At 45.3% G+C, this 18,841-nt stretch overlaps 2 protein-coding genes and 1 long non-coding RNA gene across 8 annotated transcripts in view; 2 read left to right on the forward strand and 1 right to left on the reverse strand.

Moving 5' to 3' along the window:
* Positions 1-612: 612 nt before the first annotated feature.
* On the reverse strand, positions 613-10,428 carry map3k19 (mitogen-activated protein kinase kinase kinase 19). 5 transcript variants are annotated; one of them, XM_029830009.1, is made up of 16 exons: positions 10,094-10,428; positions 9,528-9,734; positions 8,891-9,051; positions 8,698-8,813; positions 7,488-7,660; positions 6,767-6,812; positions 6,136-6,223; positions 5,424-5,531; positions 5,136-5,293; positions 4,972-5,006; positions 2,931-4,895; positions 2,652-2,750; positions 2,327-2,565; positions 1,967-2,219; positions 1,693-1,901; positions 613-1,586 (listed from the first exon to the last, which is right to left on the reverse strand). In XM_029830009.1, exons 2-16 carry the CDS (start codon positions 9,708-9,710, stop codon positions 1,463-1,465), a joined length of 3,957 nt encoding a protein of 1,318 aa, XP_029685869.1. In that variant the 5' UTR covers positions 9,711-9,734; positions 10,094-10,428; the 3' UTR covers positions 613-1,462. The 5 variants fall into 5 exon arrangements, with proteins under 5 accessions (XP_029685869.1, XP_029685964.1, XP_029685929.1 ...); XM_029830104.1 differs by having other exon boundaries at positions 5,136-5,290; positions 10,094-10,427; XM_029830069.1 differs by having other exon boundaries at positions 9,528-10,428.
* LOC115247860 (uncharacterized) lies at positions 5,440-6,147 on the forward strand. Its single transcript, XR_003886924.1, has 3 exons — positions 5,440-5,569; positions 5,679-5,917; positions 6,032-6,147. It is a non-coding gene; the product is annotated as an uncharacterized lncRNA (long non-coding RNA).
* A 239-nt stretch (positions 10,429-10,667) lies between the features above and the next one.
* ramp1 (receptor activity modifying protein 1) overlaps positions 10,668-18,841 on the forward strand; it is a 29,085-nt gene continuing 20,911 nt past the window's right edge. Inside the window, exon 1 of one of the 2 annotated variants that reach the window (XM_029847697.1) lies at positions 10,668-11,803. In XM_029847697.1, coding sequence (XP_029703557.1) covers positions 11,764-11,803 — 40 coding nt within the window. In that variant the 5' untranslated portion in view covers positions 10,668-11,763. The remainder of the gene's footprint in view (positions 11,804-18,841) is intronic. The other variant, XM_003962104.3, reaches the window with a different exon arrangement.

Below are 18,841 nucleotides of genomic sequence, written 5' to 3' on the forward strand. Positions count from 1 at the left end.
GCAGCATGTACCTATAACAGGATACCACCAGGGGGCGATGTGCTGTAATTAAATCGCTAGTAGTCAGTGCCATTAGTGATGACGCAACAAACAGCACCTGCTGTGACATCAGCAATGCTCGCTGTACCAAAAACCGAACTTTTAGACCTTTCATAGACCTTAAGCTTGATGCCAAAGGCTGTATCTCAAGAAAGAAAAAAAGAATACAGCAACTTCTCTGTTAAAAGTTTACATAACCTTGACAGCGTGACAAACTTTATTCAAGACACTTATAACGTGATGCACCAAAAGATTTTGCAAAATTAGTCTCAGCTTAATTTCCACTGACTGCTCTCGGAGCCATCCACCGTATGCAACCGCCTGCAGGGTCTAGTTGCCGGCGTCCTCCTGTTAAGGAATGTACCAGAACGTGCGTGTTTTAAACCCGTTAACGACATTAAACTGTTCTCCAATCTCGGCGTGAGCGTTACTTCTCTTCTTGACCGAGCAGATGTCTGGGTATTTGTGCTGAATTAAACAAAAACTATTCTAAAATGCCATTTAACATTTCAGGATCTGCTAAGGCCTCCATCGGTCAGAATTGCTTGCGCATCATCAGCTGGTTGGATTTAACAAGCGCCCGACTCGTTACTTTTAACTAAAACTCCACAATACTAAAAACTAATATCTAACTTGGGAATGGAATGTTGGTACAGATGTCTCGGAGTTGTTTTGGCAGGATGCGCACAGGTTGAGTTATTAACTCACCGGCGCTCCGTCGTGCGCACTGAGGATAAAGCTGCTGTGGCAAAGACGAACAGAACTATCGAATCGATTGGGCCAATATTGGACGGGGTCAGTACGGTTCTGTGGCTCGAACGCCGTCGAACTGCTCTAAAACTTAAATATGTTTCAGGATTGGTGCACACGTGTCCGTATTTCGTGTAAGCGAACACACTGCTGCACAAAAGCCTCCATGAACGTTCAGGCCAGACCAATCAACCCATCGAAAACCCTCTTTTCCTCAGAGTTTTGAACCCGTAGCTCAATATATACATCATTTAAGCCAAAGATTAAACGGCGCTGTTTTGCACATTTGTAAAATACTCCTCCGTGCGCGTCGATGGTCTTGTTTTGCGCACGCATGTGATAATCAAATCAAACCTTGATTCAGTTCCTTCACTTTAACTGAAGGTTTTGTCGTTGAAATGACGTTTTTTATCATTAACTCAACGCAGCTTTAAACGGATAGGATTGGCACATTTTTAGAGATTTAAAGTACTGAAAAGTACAAACAATATTCTGCCTCTGTCTTTTCCCATTCCCAGGTTCTTGTGCCCATTGCTGCCAAGTGCAATGTTGGTTTGTACCCAGAGCTACCAGTCAGTAGCCCGTTTATGTATGTGACGCTCAGGCCTTTGAAAGGTCACCCTAAGGAGAAAATAATTTACTCTCCCCCTGAAATGAAAACTCTGGCAGCGTCTCAGCTGCAGGGCCCCACTGAGCAGTTGATTCTCTGTGCTTGGCTTATGTTCACCGTGGTCTTATTTTGGTGAATGAACGGATGTTTCAGCAGATGTTCTGCAGGCGGCCGCAGCCTTTGGTCACTGGAAGGAGACAGCAAAGGAGGGGAGAGACCACTCAAGTGATTTCTTGATATCAAACTGGGAACTCATTCAGTGAAATACTGATTCCATTTTGATCTGCTCTCACCATATCAGGCAGGTTTTAACAAAATCCTTGGCTGTATCTGAAAACCCATCTGGCAGTGGGGGCATGATGCCCCTCTGGGCCCCGATGTAGAACAAAGCGGCCATCTTGTCCATGTGTGCCAGCGGCGGTTTCCCCGTCGCCATCTCAAACACTGTGCAACCAACGCTCCATATGTCCGACTTCCTGCCGTATCCCGAGTCATTGATGACCTGCGGAGACGACACGCTTCCAGTCACAGAAATAATGAGGTCTGATTAACTGCGTTCGTGTGTACCTCTGGCGCCATCCAGTATGGCGTGCCGTGGACGGACTTCAGCAGGTCCGCGCCGTTGCTGGCGGTGTGGCTGACGCAGCTGAGGCGGCGCGCGCAGCCGAAGTCTATCAGCTTGATGATTCCCGTGGGCATCAGCATGACGTTGTTCCCCTTCAAGTCTCGGTGAATCACCCTGTTCAGGTGAAGGTAGGCCACTCCTTCCACAATCTGCTTCGTGTACAGTGCCAGGACGCGCTCTGGCAGGGGTCCAAACCTAAGTTTAGTAAACGATGAGAGTGAGTTCTTTTAAACATGTCGCAATCAGGACCTCCGAAATCCTATGTGTTTTAATAAAAGCTGACAAACCCCCCAAACCCCCACCTGTGAAGGATGCTAGCGATGGATCCTCCAGGGATGTACTCCATGAAGATGGACACCACCTGTTGATGAAACGAGGTCCCCAAAAAACCCACGATGTTGGCGTGTCTAAGGGTTTTAAGGAGCTCCACTTCCCCCTGCAGACGAGCGTACTCTCCGTCTGCCGCGTCGGGGTCCGAAGCATCCAGGCTAACCTGCTTCACCGCTACCAGCTGGCCGTGGCTGGTCAGACCGCAGTACACCTGGTGAGAAGGCAGCAGAGGCTCCATCAACATCTGCTGCTCTAGCCCCAACAATCTGCAGTTGTCACGTGACCTGCTGTACTTACTATCCCGTAGGCACCTTTACCGAGCACTTCGCCCTTTGTCCAGGTGATCGCATCATCTGCCAACCCAGAGGCACTGACAGCCACGCCCCCTGACCCAGTCTGCCAATTAGAAACAGAATTATAAACCTAAAATTGTTGCTTTGAGAAACCATCACAGCTATGGGAAAATCCAAGAGGCTCACATAAAGTGGTGTTAAATTCTAACATAACAGTTATTGATTATGTGTCTGGTTCTTTTAATTATGGCAAAAATATGTTAATTTAATGAAAGGACTTTACCTGAGGAAGTTCTTTTTTTCCACATGCTCGATCGTTTTCCGTATCGGACTTTTCTTGACTTGGTTCCAGGATTTCGGAGGGACCGGTGGACACGGCGTCCCTCTCATCCAGTGAAATCAGCTCTTCTGCCAGGCACTGCAGCAGCTCATCAGTCAGCGGGCCGTCGCCCACACCATCCAGGAACTTCTGGTAAACTGGTGACATGGCGGGGCCGCTGCCGTCTGAAGGCTCGCAGGTGTCGCTCTTCGGCTGTTCCGGGTTTTGATGAAACGTAGGGTCGACCGGTGGAGTATTTCGAGACGTATCTGCTGCAATATTCAGTGCAATGATGTCCGATTTTAATGTATCGGACTCTTCTATGGTCGATAACATCTGGTCTTCACCCTTTTCTTGAGCACGCCAGTTGTCAGCATCCTTGGGAAGAGCTGACGCAGCCTCTTTTTGCCCGTCGTGTTGTGCGATAGACTTAATTTTCTGTTTTTTGTTGCATGAAGCAGATGTGAGCTTATTTTTCTGCCTGGGAGATTCATGTTTCGGTCTTCCCTTCGCTGAAACCACCATTCTCTCTGCTGGTCCGGCTCGACTTTTGCTCGTGTGCGCGTTCTTTAATGGTCTGCACGTGGCTTTAGCAGACTGAACCTTCCCGTCATGGACTTGATCACAGGAGCTGGAGGCTCTCAGGTTGTCGTACAGAGGACCAGCAAACATTTCATAGATCGCTGGTCCTTCGTCCACGTTCTGTATCTGCTGAAACATGTCATTGTAGGTGATGAAGTCCACAGCAGATTTGGACCTTGTGGTCCCCGCCAAACTGGGTCTTTTCCACAGCTGCTTGTCTTTCAGCGCCGGAAGCTGTTGAGCTCTGCTCATGGAATTTAACCCTCTGGTCTTATCAGAGGCCTTCTGTCTTGGGAGAGGTGAGCTGAACTCACACTGACCTCCAGGACTCCTACTGTTGTCCTTATTTTGCTCAGACTCTGAGGAAGAGAACCTTGTAATGCTTTGGGACTTGTCATGGTGGAATTTGCTTTGGTTAGGGCACGCTTGTATATTGAAGGGCAGTTGGTTGGTATGAGTATTTGAGCTCTGTGAGCAGGCTGTCTGCCTTCTTCTGTCTTTACTACTGCCCAGGGTCCCGCTGTCTTCTCTGACTTCCATGTTTGATCCTGAAAGCTCTCCACGTGATGATGGCGATGGCATTTTCCTCTCTGTTTGTAGCTTTACATCTGCTCTGTGTGAGAGCAAGTTATTGACCTGAAAATCCTGTTTTGTGAGAAGATCACATCTCAGATGATCTTCACAGCATTCATAAGGTTCACCTTCAGTCTTATGTATTTCCTTAAGGCTAATCTCACTCTCTGGGGTTTGGCCTGCATTGCTCTTGACCTCCTCATACTTGGATGTTACAGGGGCATTAAACGTAACAGTTTCTCTCCGTTCATCAGTACTCCTGCTGAAGATCTGCTTGTGAGCAGGATGCTTTGTTTTTGAATGTTGGCCTTCACAATGATGGGCTGTCACTTTTTCTGGACTGAGTCTTGCAGCAATGACTGGTTTTCCACTATGTGCTGCTTGGTGGATTAGTGGAATAGTTCTAATCATCGTCTGAACCAAATCTCTGGATGGGTTTTTATCATTCGGAAGCTGCGAACGTCCATCTACAGCAAACTTCAGACGGCTTTCTCTTGAAGCCTTCCTGTGCACGTCCTGTTCGCCATCGCCTTCGTCCTCCAGATCGATGGAACTGCTGCTGGACCCGCTCTCCTCGCTGCCACCCTTCGTAACCAGGGGTCCAGTTCGTGGGCAGCCCCATGTCCTGTCTGTCCTCAGCCGGGTCCAGGAGGAAAGAGGGCTGTTGTTGCTGAACTTCAGTGGAGCATGACGTCTGAGCACTGGCAGAACTGCAGGTTCCTCAGGCCTGTTTAGTGGCTCCAACAGCTTAGGACTCAAAACTGGCAAGAAATCCTGTGTATTAAGTGTTTTCAAAATGATTACACCTGAATCAGATATTCATAGGTGAAGCTGGTAGAGGAGAATATACCTTTTGTTTATTTGCAGTGTCTTCAGCGCCCATCCCTGAAGATGATAGGAAACCATACGTGAAGTATCCTCAACAGTGATATTTGATTGTTGCATAAAATTAATACATGAATACGAAAATACCAATGTGACATTGTACTGTGATTCATAAAAATAAGTGCATACTGGTCTTGGTGTTTGCTCTGGTATGGAGCCAACTGTTCGAGCCCAGCAGGGGTTCCATGACGCTGGGGGCGGATTGGCTCAGCTGGCCTGACTGGGCCTCCGTCACCAGGCGGGTGGAGGAAACGGGTGAAGCAGCCAACATCTTCCGTTGCCGTCTGCTTAAAAACCAAATCATATGGCTGAGAATATTAAACCTTAAAGCTTTTTGTTTCACACATTAAAACTGAATGTTTCACCTCAGATGGTCTGTTTAATCCATTTAATGCTGACATTCAGATTTGTACCTACCCTTGTTTGGGGGGTGCAGGTAGGCAGGAGGTTCTGGTCGTTGATAAACCGGGTGATGGAGAAGGGTCCACGTGGCTGCTGCTCAGGCTTGGCAGACACAAAACTCCCCTGAATGAGGCAGAACAATTTTTCCCTTTACAGAACCAGTGGATTTTTTTCTTCTGCAAGATTATTGTAATCAGAAATGAGTCTTATTGCTTCGCGCTGAAGCATGTACAGTATATTACGTTTTCCCTCTCATCTCTCTGTTAATAGAAGACCTCAGTGGATGCCTTTGAAACTCAGAGGTCTGTATTCTTCCCGGAGAGTTTGGATTCAGCAGTGAAAGCTCCCCAGAAACAGGACAATGGGCTGATTCACCAGGACTCTCTCTCCCCCTGTCTCTGTGTTGCTGACCTGTTTGTGCAGAACAGGTTGGATGCAGTGACAGGTGCACACAGGGCCGCGGTGTAACCAGAGAGGATGCTATTCTGCTGCCGAGGGAGTGGCGACGGGTACTTCTAGTTTACACTTTAGACGATTAACCGCGTGACGGGATGGTGGAGTGTTAACTGTACACACACAGCATGTTGGTGTGTGAGTAACTGTTTGTGTTTACTTATACACAGATGCTCCTATCAGCCTTTCAGCCAGGCCGCATTTAAAAGGAGCCCGGAGGAAGTGTGTGTTTGTGTGCGAGTGCCAAAAGATGGTGGGATTTCACTGGACCCACCTGCTTCCTCTCCGTGTGTCCTTGTAGCTCTGCCCGATGCCTTTCAGCGTTTCCATGGCGTTTTGGAAATGGAGGGGGATTTCCTTATCTGTCTCAAACACACACACACACACAAAGAGAGAGAAGCACCTTCACTGTTAACAAATTCACAGTTTGTTCTTTTATCCTGTTACTCAAACGGCCTCTACCTGTAACTGCGTACAGATCTGATGTAGTTTGGATACTTTAAGAACTGCGGGATTCTGGAGAACTCTGAATGACATCACAATATCAATGCAAACATGACTGATCCTCTGTCCTTTACCTGTCCCTCAGTTGTTCTGGGTTCCCCCCATTTTCAGAGCCTGCCTATAGCACCTCTGCTGCTCTCCTGACACACTCTGTCCCGTGTGCATGTGTCAGCCATGCTGCCGTGACTGAGGTACGAGTCAGCTGAGAGGTCGTGTTCTGTGTGTGACCCCTCCCACCCAGTCAAACCTGCCCTCCCACTCCTCTGTTTTACAAAGGGATTAGATTTATTTCAGCCTTTTACACTGGTACTGCCCTCAAAATACAACATTGAACAACCTCATAAAGAAAATTTACATAGAGTCAAAGTCTATGTCAAAGCCTTAAAAACTGTAGTTCCTACCCTGGTTGAAGTCAGCCTGAGAATGTCCTTGAGACTCCAGCCCTTCCTGGAAAGAGCAAAGTGCGATGAATTATTCATTATATATAATGGTCTATTCAAAATGACAGCTGTTTCATGGGCTTGGGACTAACTTTACAGAGAAAAACATCATGCAAAAGCCAAACAAGTGTTCTGTCCCTCTCTGCTCTTGGCAATTGTGATTTGATTTTCTTCCAATTTCCTAAATATCCTTGAATGTTCCAGGCAGAACACAACCAGAGTATATCTCACACAATGACCAATAAAATGTGTGCTGGGTTTAAAAGACTATAATCATGCGCTGTGCATGTTTTATTTCATACAAGTACTCTATATCGCAGCGGGCGGTGCCAGTGAGTCTTTGAAATGTCACAGTGTTTTCCCATAAACCACCTGTTCTTCTTCCGCAGCCAGCCAGCTGCTCTGTTTATACTTAATATACGGTAGGAGTGTGGCAGCTAGGTGTGAGCAGGACCACCCTTCCAACACACACACACACACACACACACAGTGCTTGTGGCCATTCTAAGCTCTGGTTTGTGGATGCTTGAGATCAACAGTGCACACTTGTGTCAATACGCCCCCTTATTACAGACCCATTTCTATTTTCTGTTACCGTGTTCAAATCTCTTCATCCCTTGCAGGATTGACTTGAAGGACTTTTGAGATCATTTCCATTTGCCGACACGTGTTTGTTGCTCACCTCTGAGTGGCTCGAGGGCAGAATGTGCTCCTGCTGGTTAGGTGTGTGTGTCGAGGCAGCGGTCAACCGGTGATGGCAAAGGATCTCCACGGCCAACTCTACATCTGAATTTCCAAAGACCAAATCCGGGTGGCAGTGTTCCTCGAGGTCCAGGAGCGACGTATGGGCATCATCTGGAAGAGGTTGAGTGTAGAGCTGAACATTTGTGCCTTATTGATACATTCAACTCTATATTTTCTGGACGTCCTGACTTCCCATCCTGTCACCTCATGTTTGGTATTCTGACTCGCACCATCTCGTGACGGCACACACCAACAAGTCAAACAAGCCTTCTTCTTACCTCCAACTTCACTGCAGGCTTTGAGTTTTACTCTGAATAAACAGGATTACGCGGCATGTTTGTGTGTGCCCTCATGTGCTTACTCGGCCTCTTGAATGGAAATCTTTGATCGTATGTCCAACCCACCAACACGTGGTCCATAATTGACACTAAACACCTAATTTACTGGTCGAGCCCGTAAAAGGAATCCATCAGAATGACATACACAATACGGGAATCCCCTTACAAAATCTTTTCTGATTCTAATCAGATTATCTTTTGCTGAGAAACAGGAGAATGTAGAAATAACATGAAAAGCCTTATTTCGGAGCCCAAATCCCACAATGCTGTGACTGCAAAGCTGTAAACAACATAATCTAAACTGCTATCATCTCACTTTTCATCTGCCTTTTAAGAACCATTAAAGAAACTGTGATTCCTGTTTGTAAATGTAAAGATTAATATTTTCAAATATTTCTTTTTTAAAACAAAAAGGACTTAGGGCTCTTTTCAATACCTCAAAGGGTGCTGACAGGGTTTTAATACCCTTTACCTTATTTCCTCGGCCTCAGGTTATTGACTTTGGTCATCCTGGGACTTTGAATTGTGAAAGTAATACCTGCATTTACTGTGCCTTTACTAGAGTGTTGTATTGTCATTTGTTGTACTAATCTCCTATTTTTTAATCACAGTGTGTTCCTAAACTAAATGCTTGGCAATAAGCCATATAATTCAGGAATGCCTTTGAATTTATGCATTAGCTGGAATTAGCTATTTTTTTGGTGCATTGCAAGGTACACATCAATATTCAGTCTCTAGAGCTGAATAATTGACAAAGTGGTAGCTTTAAAAAAACATCTTGACATAATCCTTGACTATTAAAGTCAATACCTGCATGATTGACAGCTTCAAACATCATTTTCAAGCTGTCCTCCCTCAGAAGGCTTCTGATGTTAGCGGTGTAGTCAAGAACAGAGGGGCCGCCGTGGTCTCGGGCCCACACGTCCCTGTCGGAGGATTAGAGACAGCTCACACCTCCTCCACGCTGTGATGGATGACATACTGATTGACGGCGAGTTCTTACGCTGAGAGTCCCAGCAGTTCCCTGAGCACGTCCACGGGTTGGCGCTCCCACGGCATGAGCGTCGCTATGCCTTCAAACAGGTCAACATCCCTGACAGCCAGCATCACGGCCGTCACGCCATCAGCATTGGACATATTTACATCCACTCCGAGTGTCTGAGCCTACGAGCACAGAAGGCAGTTTCCACACACTAGACTGCTGATGAGACAGTTGGTGACCTCACAAAGAACAATGACATATTGTCTGAATGAAGAACCTAATCACTGGTCTGGATTTCCAGCTGTACAAGGTCACCCAAGGACAGCGCAAAAGCACCATAATATCCTCCCATGTGCTTTTGTTACAAGGGCTCCTTGACCCCCTCATGTGGTCATACCAGCAGGGTCTGTACAGAGTTCTGGTCTCCCTGCCAGGCAGCCTGCAGCAGCTCCGCCTGCAGAGGCATATTGGGCCTCGACATCCACCTCAGAACCTTTTCCTGCAGCTCAGGAGGGCACTCGTGGAGCGCCGTCCGTCGACTGCGGTCACACGGTGTCACATCTGCTTCAGCTATCAGCAGCAATGAGACCATCTGCTGACGACACGCACGGAGAATAAAGGGCTCAACTTTACTACCGCAGCAGCAGCACACACGTACCTCGGTTGTGTTTCTACGACAGGCTTCGATGAGAGGTGCGGACCCTCGCTCTTCCTCTCCGACCTCTTCATCATCAGTGATGGAGAACTCCAGTTCCTCCGACCCCTCAGACAGGACGCCTTCATTCTCTTCCTTCTGCTCTACTCTCAGCATCTCAACACTCCATTTCCTCTCGCTCTCCATGACCTCAAGCCTTCGCTGTCAGAGCTGAACAACATGGAGAAGAAGTCAGAATCTTTGTCTCCTAAATGGTTTAAACATGCACAATGACTGGTCAGTTATCCTGTATTTACCCAACATTCACCATCTTTGCTGTTACAAAGTGACTACAGGGCTGCAGGAAGGCTTAATAGACTGGTTGTATTGGAACAAAGAGGGTAAACACAGTGTTTATTGTGGGAAAGGGAGGCTACACAGACAGCATAAAGCTCACACCAAGTGCATATTTTACCAATTTGTTTATGGATAAAAGCCTGTATAGTCATATTTAGAATACTTTCTGCAATTCTAATTTAAAGTAAAATAAACTGCGATACCAGAATTGACCTGAGCGCTTCGTTACTCACTGACATGCTGTCATTTCTTGACATTCCGTGGTGAAACAGTCCCAGGTCTGTGGGCCGTGGACAAACACATTTAACAACCTCTCAACTCCAGCCTTACTTCGTCTGTCCCCTCTCTTCCTGCACACCTCCTGCTGTTGGTTTAGACTTGGTTGCCTTGGAGATGGTCACGCAGACAGGCAGGCCAGTCCTGTGCTTCAATACCAACAAACATTTGTGTAGAGCAAAAGTATTTTACATCTTGGAATTTCAAGCTGATGTGCATCCAATAACCACACATTTATTTCATGACCTAATAATAATTAAGATAAAGAAACACAAAGAATAAAAGAATAACAGATATGTTATCACATGTGCAAAGCATTTGTAAAATGACAGCTCACGTTTGCTTATACTTGTGTTTTAGTTCATGAGTACACTTATTCTCAGTGAAACTTTATAAAGACAGTTTTGACTCTATTTACACCTCCCAATGTTTCCACAACAGAATAGAAGCCATAATCAAATCTTTATCAGCCAAAAATCATTGTATCAACTTTCCCACCTGCATACAATGAGGCACGGAGACAGTATATTTGGTGCACAGGGCTTTATCTTTCACACTAAACCTGTGCAGTATAATTATTCCTTTGTTCCTGTCATGGTTGTTGATGTCCAGGAGATGTCAGCATAGAACTCAGAATAAAACCTGAATCATCGCACAAACACATGTATCAATATACAAGATGGATGGTCAACCGTTCCAAATTAAGTCATTTAAGTTTCTCTTTATTTTTCAATGCTCAATACATGTATAACGTAACATAGAACAGCAGCTCTCGTTCTGACTGAGCGCGTATGCATGTATGTTTTAAAATAACCACGAGGGGGAGGTGTCGGATAACTCTGCACTCCATCCACGGTTCACCTGTTTGAGCATCCGCAGGTGCGACACTGCGCTGCTCACGGTCAGTCCGCACTTCTGATTGAGGCGCTTTAAAGATACTTAAGATAATTGAAAACGTCGACATTTTGTAAAGGAAACCATTTGATCCAAATGGCGTCATAACGTTGGCCTTCTCTTTTGTGGGAAGTATTATTTATTTATTTATTTATTTATTTATTGCAATTGAAGTGTTTACTCGTTCGATCTCTGGCTCGTATGATATGAACCAATGGAAAAGTACCACAATCGACCTCCGTTCCTCCTCCCAAATCGCCCTCGCCCCCCCGTCCTGGTCTCCTAATTACTGTATTTGGGTCCCCGTGTCTCCCTGAGAGAATAGGTGAACCCTGACACAGTCTCTAATCCAACGGGGTCCCGGGCTGGTGCGTCCCGTTGCGCGCAGCTCGGCTCAGTGCGCATTCCGGGTTCATCCAAACACGCCGAGGCAACTGCTGGGAAAGGAAGACACGGCTACAACTTTTGAGTGTCAAAGTATTTGACGTCTCTATCGGCGACAGGAAGACTCCGGGAGAACTGGAACAGCAGCGGAATCTAGAAGCGGCGTCGGTGTTTCCCGCGCAGTTTACGCACGGCGATACAGGAGAGGGTGACCGTCGGCCCGCTTCCATGGGCGTGCTGAGCAGCTGTCACCTATGATGGTATGCTTCCCATTTTGAGCTCTCCTTAGGTGCTCGCTCTGCACTTCCACAGCACACTTCAGCCAGGGGATCAGTGTGAGAGGGACACGATGGGAGCGCAGCCCGGAACAGCTCTGTGGTTCATTATCGGTGAGTCTCACTCCGGCTCGTCCATGTGTGTAATGAGGCTAGCTAAAGGCAGTTAAAGTGCACTGCTCCAAGGGAAATAGGACAAATTATATCTGGCGAGAGACACAAGAGTCATCTTTCCAGTGTGGGCATATTTGTGTTTACAGAAGATTGATGTTTAATATTTTGGATGACTTCACCGCATGTTAGTCGTCGGTTTTTAATCCGCAAGTGATAAATATTTCTTGAGCGTGTCTCAGTTACCGAAAAGAACATTTCAAATGGAGTTTTGCTGCCGAGAAGTTTAAAGTAAATATGATAGCAAACACTGATTTGAAAAAGAATTTAAGGTGAAAAAAACGCAGGACAAATTCACCTGTTGATGTTGACATCAGCCCTTGTTTAAAGATAGTGTCTTGATATCTAATGTAAAAAACAAACAAACAATTATTTATGGGTTCAAGCCAGAATATGCTTTTAAAATGATCCATTTACATTTTAAGTGTACTTTCCAAACCTTAGAATGCATAAAATAAAACATAAAATAAAATACCTACAACTTCTGCCTTTACAACCAGATTTAAAGTGTAAAAATATTTGATGTATCTGGCATCCAAACATTAATTTAGGTGTAAAGTGTTAATATGAGTTCAGTTCTACCTTAAATTAAGTCGAGTCTTCTGGCTGCAGCCTTTAACCACAGGCTGGACACTGAGAGGTCTCAGCCTTCATCTTTGCTGTCTGCGACACTCTTGGTCACCTCAGTCTCATGTGAAAATCTTAAACTGGTGCTTAAAGCAGCACATGAAGGGGAATCCACCTACTGAGCAGTGGTGTAGAGCGCTGCATCTCCTCTCTGCCTTTTCTCGGTGTCCTTCACCTCAGCGGGACAGACAGGTGCCACTTCTCCCGTCTCTTTACACAATTAATTCAAATGGTGGGAACACAACAAAGTGCTGGAAGTGTTTTACACATAAACTCATTTCTCCCACGATGTGACTGTGTGTAGGTGTTCTGTGTTTACGGAAAGTTGTGACTCACCACAACAGTTCCAGGTTGGCTTCTTCTCATAATTATAATTATAAAAAAGAAAAGTTTAATAATGTGTGTGTGGGGTGTTGGTATGAATCCCACAAAACAACCTTTGAGGGAACGTTTTCTTCACTGTCAAGATTGAGATTTATTCTAATCCTCGTTCTCTGACATGCTCATTATTTTAATCTCGTTCTTTAGTGTAAATTTCTTCGGTTTTTCGTTGTTTTTTTCTTGACCTCTATTTCCCTTGTGGGGTCACGGGGAGGGTGCTGGAGCTCATCTTGGCTAAAGAAGTCGCCGACCTGTCGCAGGGTCCAGTCTGAGCATTTAGGGGTTCGGTACCTTGCTCAAGGGGCCTCCTGTCTGAAACTGGTGCTTGAACCAAGAACCCTCCACTTCTCAGCCTTCTGCAGCCTGAGCTACCCCCCCCCCCAATCAAATTAAATACCAAATAGAACATCACCCCCATGTACCAGGTACCTTTACACAATCACATGTGTAAACACAATGAAATATCTGGTAGGACAAGTGTTTTTTGTTCTGGAGTAAATGTAGATATTCATATAAATACATATAGAATGTGTTGTACGTTTTGCCATTGGACAATGAACATGCAAATGATCAGATTTGTGGAGATGCAGTCGTTTAACATGATCACGTGGGCTGGACAAATATTTCAGAGAGGTCAGTAGGGGGGAATAAGGGAGTGATGTTTCATAAGCGCAATGTTGCGTTGAGATAAGAAGAGTCTGCTGCCATAGACGAAAAACAGGTCTAGACATGGAAATGTTCCATATTTCTTAAGGAGATAAGCTCCTTGTTTCATCTGAGCTGTCTGTAGCCTGCGCTGCTAGCCACCTGTGGGCTGCCATCCTGCAGCACATGTAGCGTTGCATATGCTGCATCACTGGGTGCGCACGCAAGGCCCTCCATTCCCAGCTTAAGAATTCAGTTCATTAGATACTCCACGATAAAAATGAGACGCAGGAGACATTAAAAACAGATGTCTTCCCCTTTTGTCTTTATCTGAGATTCAGAATTCACATTTGATTCTTTGTCTGCTTTGGCACCTTTGGCACAGTTGGCTGCAGTAAATCAGTTCACCACGGTGCAGTTAATATGTCTTCGATGAATTAACTCAGGAGATCCCATTTCACAGTCATGTTAAGGGATTATTTAACACAGCTAGCTTGTGAAGTCTGCTCGTGTAAGAAGCTGCCTGTGCTGAAAACTGCTGCAGGTTGGTCACAACCTCTGACAGATGTGCAAGTCCTGTCCTATTCAATTAGCACGTGGCTAAGCACTAAGCTGCACACCATAGTTTTTGATCATTATCTTCAGGTCATTCAAGTGAAAAACAACAGACAATGGCAGTAATCTGATTATGAGAAATTGGATTAAGACATCCATAACCATTAATCTGATTTATTTCATCCGTTTCTATCTGCTCAGGTCTGAAATAATACAAAGTTCCTGAGTTACAGCATGAGCAGAAGACAGCAGACGACAGACATGGAGTACAAGCGAAGGACAGCAGCAGCCTGTCGCCTATTTTGCAGGTCTTTTAGCTCCAGCGTTAAGGCAGCTAGTGTTAAGACCGTAGGCGGCCCCACGTTCAAAAAGACAAGACCAGATGATTTGAAAACTGCAGGAAGGTTGAATCTTATGCCACTCTATACATCTGTGCTCTGAAAGAAATCCAATAAATGGACAGAACCACGTAAACAAGGGCTTTTCGATTGTCACATTCCCAAAGGGCACGTAAACTCATCAGACCCCATTATTAGAATTATCTGATTCCTCCCAGCTATCCGATGTTTGTGGTCATGTAAACTAGCCCACATGACTTCAACAATGTCACTTGGAATAACGTTTGATTCAGGGAGCAGCCGTTTGAGTCTTTAGATAACTGGAGAGCAGCAGGAACCGAATTCAGGTGCTGGATGTGAAATCGGTTCAAAAACATCAACCTCCTAATTAGATCCTTTGTAATTAGAGAGGACATTATTTCATCTCTTCGCAAATCTGCATTCCCAACAATGAAACAGCCAATTAATTGTGCATCTGAGAGTTTCAATGCTCCAGCCTCCAAAGAACTACTGGGGGAGGGGGCTTTCGTCTCCATTAAAATACATCATAGGATGTATTCTTCTTAACAAGCGTCATGTACCCCACCTCCCCGTATCACAGCTTTTACAGCCCATTTATTCCCACCATTTGTCTCACACATTAGGTTTGACATTACATAACAGTGGCAGAGGGAGCGTGTCGCACCGGTTCACCCAGCCGTTACTGTAGCCTGGAACTTTCTTCTGCTTCTTTCTGATTTTTAAAAAAAATATTTTCTGCTGAATGGAGAGAGTTTAAGATTCAAAGCAGAAGGAAGGCCACAGCGTAAAGGGCAGACAGTAAAATCTGATGAGGGTGCAGCATTTGTCTGACCACACTGTCTCAAATAGTGACACATTAGTGTTTATAGCAAGGACATGAGGGAGCAGGGAGGCTTTTTGGAGCCGGAACCAGGTTTTGCGTGTTACGTGGCTGGATAAATCTGAACAATCTGGACCATTTGCATTAATTGCTGCAATCTTGACCTCACAAATGGCTACCGTGTGTTCATGTCCACGCTAGATTTGCTGTAATGCAAGCAAAGTCTCTCTTCCGCTCCCCCGTTTCCTTCACAGGTCGATCGGCTTTAGTGTGAGTGTGTGAAGGAGTGTTGTGTATTCCCTGCAGCAGATGCAGCAGTGGGCTGTAAAGTGTATTGAGCCAGATTATTTATGGAAATTCTCTAATACGGCGAGTCATTATTGACTCGAGGACATTGATTAATACAGGATTCAAATGATGGATGGCCTTAATTATCAGCCATTGTTTTAAAAACAGGTTAAAAGAAGAGATTTGATACAAAAGAATTGGAGAAATCCCAAATGAGGCAACTGAATGTGATCAAGCCATTGGAACAGAATGGAAGCGGCGTTTTGGTCGTTTACCGTCTATACGGTGGTGGTTACAGCCACGCTCTCTGTTGAATCCCAGATGTCTCAGATCAAATGGGTTTTACTGGAAATTTCGGCGCATTGACTTCCAACGAAAATGAACCCGAGCGGTTCCAGCTCCCATTTCACCGGCGAGAAAGGGGATCCAATTTCAGAGCGCGAGCCTCTGGTGAATCTAGAAAAATGGTGTATCGCTCCACATCGATCAGCTGATGTCATGGCTCATGGGGTGTCTGCGGCGGCGTGACCAGGGAGTCACGGCAGAATTGGGCTAGAATCAGGCTGCACTTCCTGTAGAAAACTCACCTGCAAATAAAAGGTGATGATCTAATATGCAAATTCAAGCAGCTTCAAAAAACCTTTTCTCTCTCCTCGGTGTTTTATTATCATGGCTGCTTTCCGCCTGTGGGCTTGTGTGTTCTGTTTTTGCCGGCCAACCAGCAACCCAGTTTTTACTGTCACGCCTCAGCAGCTAATGAGCAAGGCGCTGCTACTGAATCATGTGTGTTTGCCCGCCTGGGCGTATGTAAAGGTGCTGAAACAGTTACTTGTTGGCTCGGTGGTGCCAGGGTAGTTGCTGATGGCGGTTTCGACTGTGAAGCCACAAACGCTTACTCACACCACACACTCGCCCGGACAATGGGCCTAACATGAAACAACACCCACGTTCTCACACATATCCTACAGTATGACCTCATGTCATGTGACAAGAGTCACGCTCTCTAATGCCACACTGCTGCCCCGGAGCGGGACACCCGATATGAGGATGACGGCAAGAAAAGGTCTGTATCAAAGACTAAATCATCAGTGGGACAAGACGGAAATCCGAGTGAAAACTAAAAACACGGCAATCCTGAGGGGACCTGGGGCTGTCGTGTCAGTTACACATGTAATTAAGTACATTTACCCCTTCGGACTCATAAATCAAGTAAAATGCAGGTATTTCCTATTTGCAAATGTTCGTAAAACTTAAGCTCTGGATTCTCCAACCTGTCCAAAAGAGCTGAGAGTAGACAGTGAGCATCACCACAAGAAATGGAAATATAGAAATGCAATATATACAATATAATAAATGAAATAATAAAAATTATATTGGACAAAACCTCCATAGGCAGGAGAAATCTAAAGTTGTTACTTGTATGTTTCCCTCCGAGACGACAAAATGTCTCCTGGAACTATATTACCATGCCCCATCACCCAAGTGCATTACTGCACCATTAAACTTTATACATTATTAAACACGTGTGGTCCCAGTCGGCCTTCAAGCCTTGGCGGCGTTTCCACTTTGCGTTTCCCTGCCCTTCCCCATGAGACGTGTAAGCCAATAAAAACATCTAACACTTTTATAATAAACTAAATAAGCTGCTGTGCTGAAGCACAATCGGTGCCGTAGTTACAACAGCTGTTGTGATCCATTCCCATTGTGCATATATGCTCAAATGTACAGCTGAATGCCAAGAATTGAATGCTTCTTGATTCAGTTTTGATGCCCCAATTCCAAACTGTGGCCCTAAGTACAGTTGGGAGGTACAGAGGCAGGAGGTTATGTGGCAGCGGGCCTGTTTGTTAGCAAAATAAGTCAAAAAGTAAGGAACAGATTTTAATATTTTTTAGGAAATATTGATAATGGAGCAAGAAGCAGATTGAATTTTGGTGATGTTCTGCATTCCGGAGGGTCTTTGACCTTTGATCATTCAAAAATCAAAGACAAGGGTGTTTTAACATCAAGCAACCTTCTATATATACTGTATATATTCCATAATTATGGGTGTAAGTCACTGTGTGGGGACATGTTAGCATGAAATCTATACGTGAAGGACCCATTTTTCTTTCTCGCTGTCGGAGTTGTACTTACAGCCTTTTTGAGCTGGAACATACACACACCCCCACAGTGCAGTAAGATAATGAAAGTGTGTATTCAAACAAGAACACGTCATTACTGATGGTGTTCAGCACGTCTGCCACCGACGCCTATCTGCAGCTCTATTCAATTACAGCATGCCAGTCAAACGCGGCCCCTCCTTTAATGCGCGAGCTTCTTGCGCCGGTAAATATTTCACGCCTCATCGAAAGATTGGATGTCACTCGTAAAGTGGTTCTTTGTTGGGAGCAACGAAGCCTGGAGGAAGCAAAGGGAAACATTCCGCAGGAGCACAGGAAGAAGGAAAGGACATGAGAGGAGTGGTGGTTTCACGTGGGAGAAGGCTGCACCTCCAGGGTGCAGGTGGAGTTGGAGGCTCCGACAGTAATTAGGACAGATTCAGCCAACAAATAATTACTCTTTCAAAAAACTGCCACTTTCAATGAAATGACTCTTTTTAACAACATCTGTACTCCTCCACCCCTCCTTTGTCCAGGTAATGAATACTTGGATTATTTTCATCTCCGCAGCTCCATTCGTCAAACCAGCGTTCCTGAATTTTTTAAATCTCAGATCACGTAGAAGTGATCTATACGAGATAAACTTTATCATCGTATCACCACTTCCCTGACATGATAAATGACATCACAGGCCAGTCTGGAACATGGAGAACAGGGAGGTAGGTTTTTCGGGACCATTGCCACCTAAGTTATTACTCACTGTTCACTGTAGCCTGCGAACTCTTGTTAGCAATTTGCTGACAACAGCGCCGTGCCACCGGCTAACATTAGTCTTTGCACAGGATGATGACAGAAAATGAATAAACTTAACACAAGACAAATTGGAATAAATTCCAAATACAGCAGGTAGCTGCACATGAGAGGGAAGAAAAGAAGCAAGAAGGGAGGGAATAAGAATGTTCTAAACAAATGCCAGGCTGCACAAAGCCAGTAAACCAGTGTTATTACCCTCTGAAGATGGAGCACCGTGAACCTTGGTGGAGATACAGGAACTAACTTCTGCCACATTTCTGTAGCTTTCTTCATTAGCTTATTGCTTTTCGTTTTGCTTGCTGTTCTACCGAGAGAGAGAACAGTTCACAAGGAACATTCTCAAAGGGGAATTAAGATCTTGGACAGGGAACAAAAGATGAAAGGCAATCAT

This window comes from Takifugu rubripes, chromosome 1, assembly GCF_901000725.2.
Source record: "Takifugu rubripes chromosome 1, fTakRub1.2, whole genome shotgun sequence".
In the NCBI taxonomy this organism is placed as follows: Eukaryota; Metazoa; Chordata; class Actinopteri; order Tetraodontiformes; family Tetraodontidae; genus Takifugu; species Takifugu rubripes.

Coding starts and splice junctions, on each gene's coding strand:
- map3k19 (XM_029830009.1), bottom strand. CDS start 9,710: ATGGAGAGCGAGAGGAAATGGAGTGTTGAGATGCTGAGAGTAGAGCAG. Junction 9,052..9,527: donor GTCGTAGAAACACAACCGAG/GTACGTGTGTGC, acceptor CTGTGCTCGTAG/GCTCAGACACTCGGAGTGGA. Junction 5,294..5,423: donor CCTGCACCCCCCAAACAAGG/GTAGGTACAAAT, acceptor TTGGTTTTTAAG/CAGACGGCAACGGAAGATGT.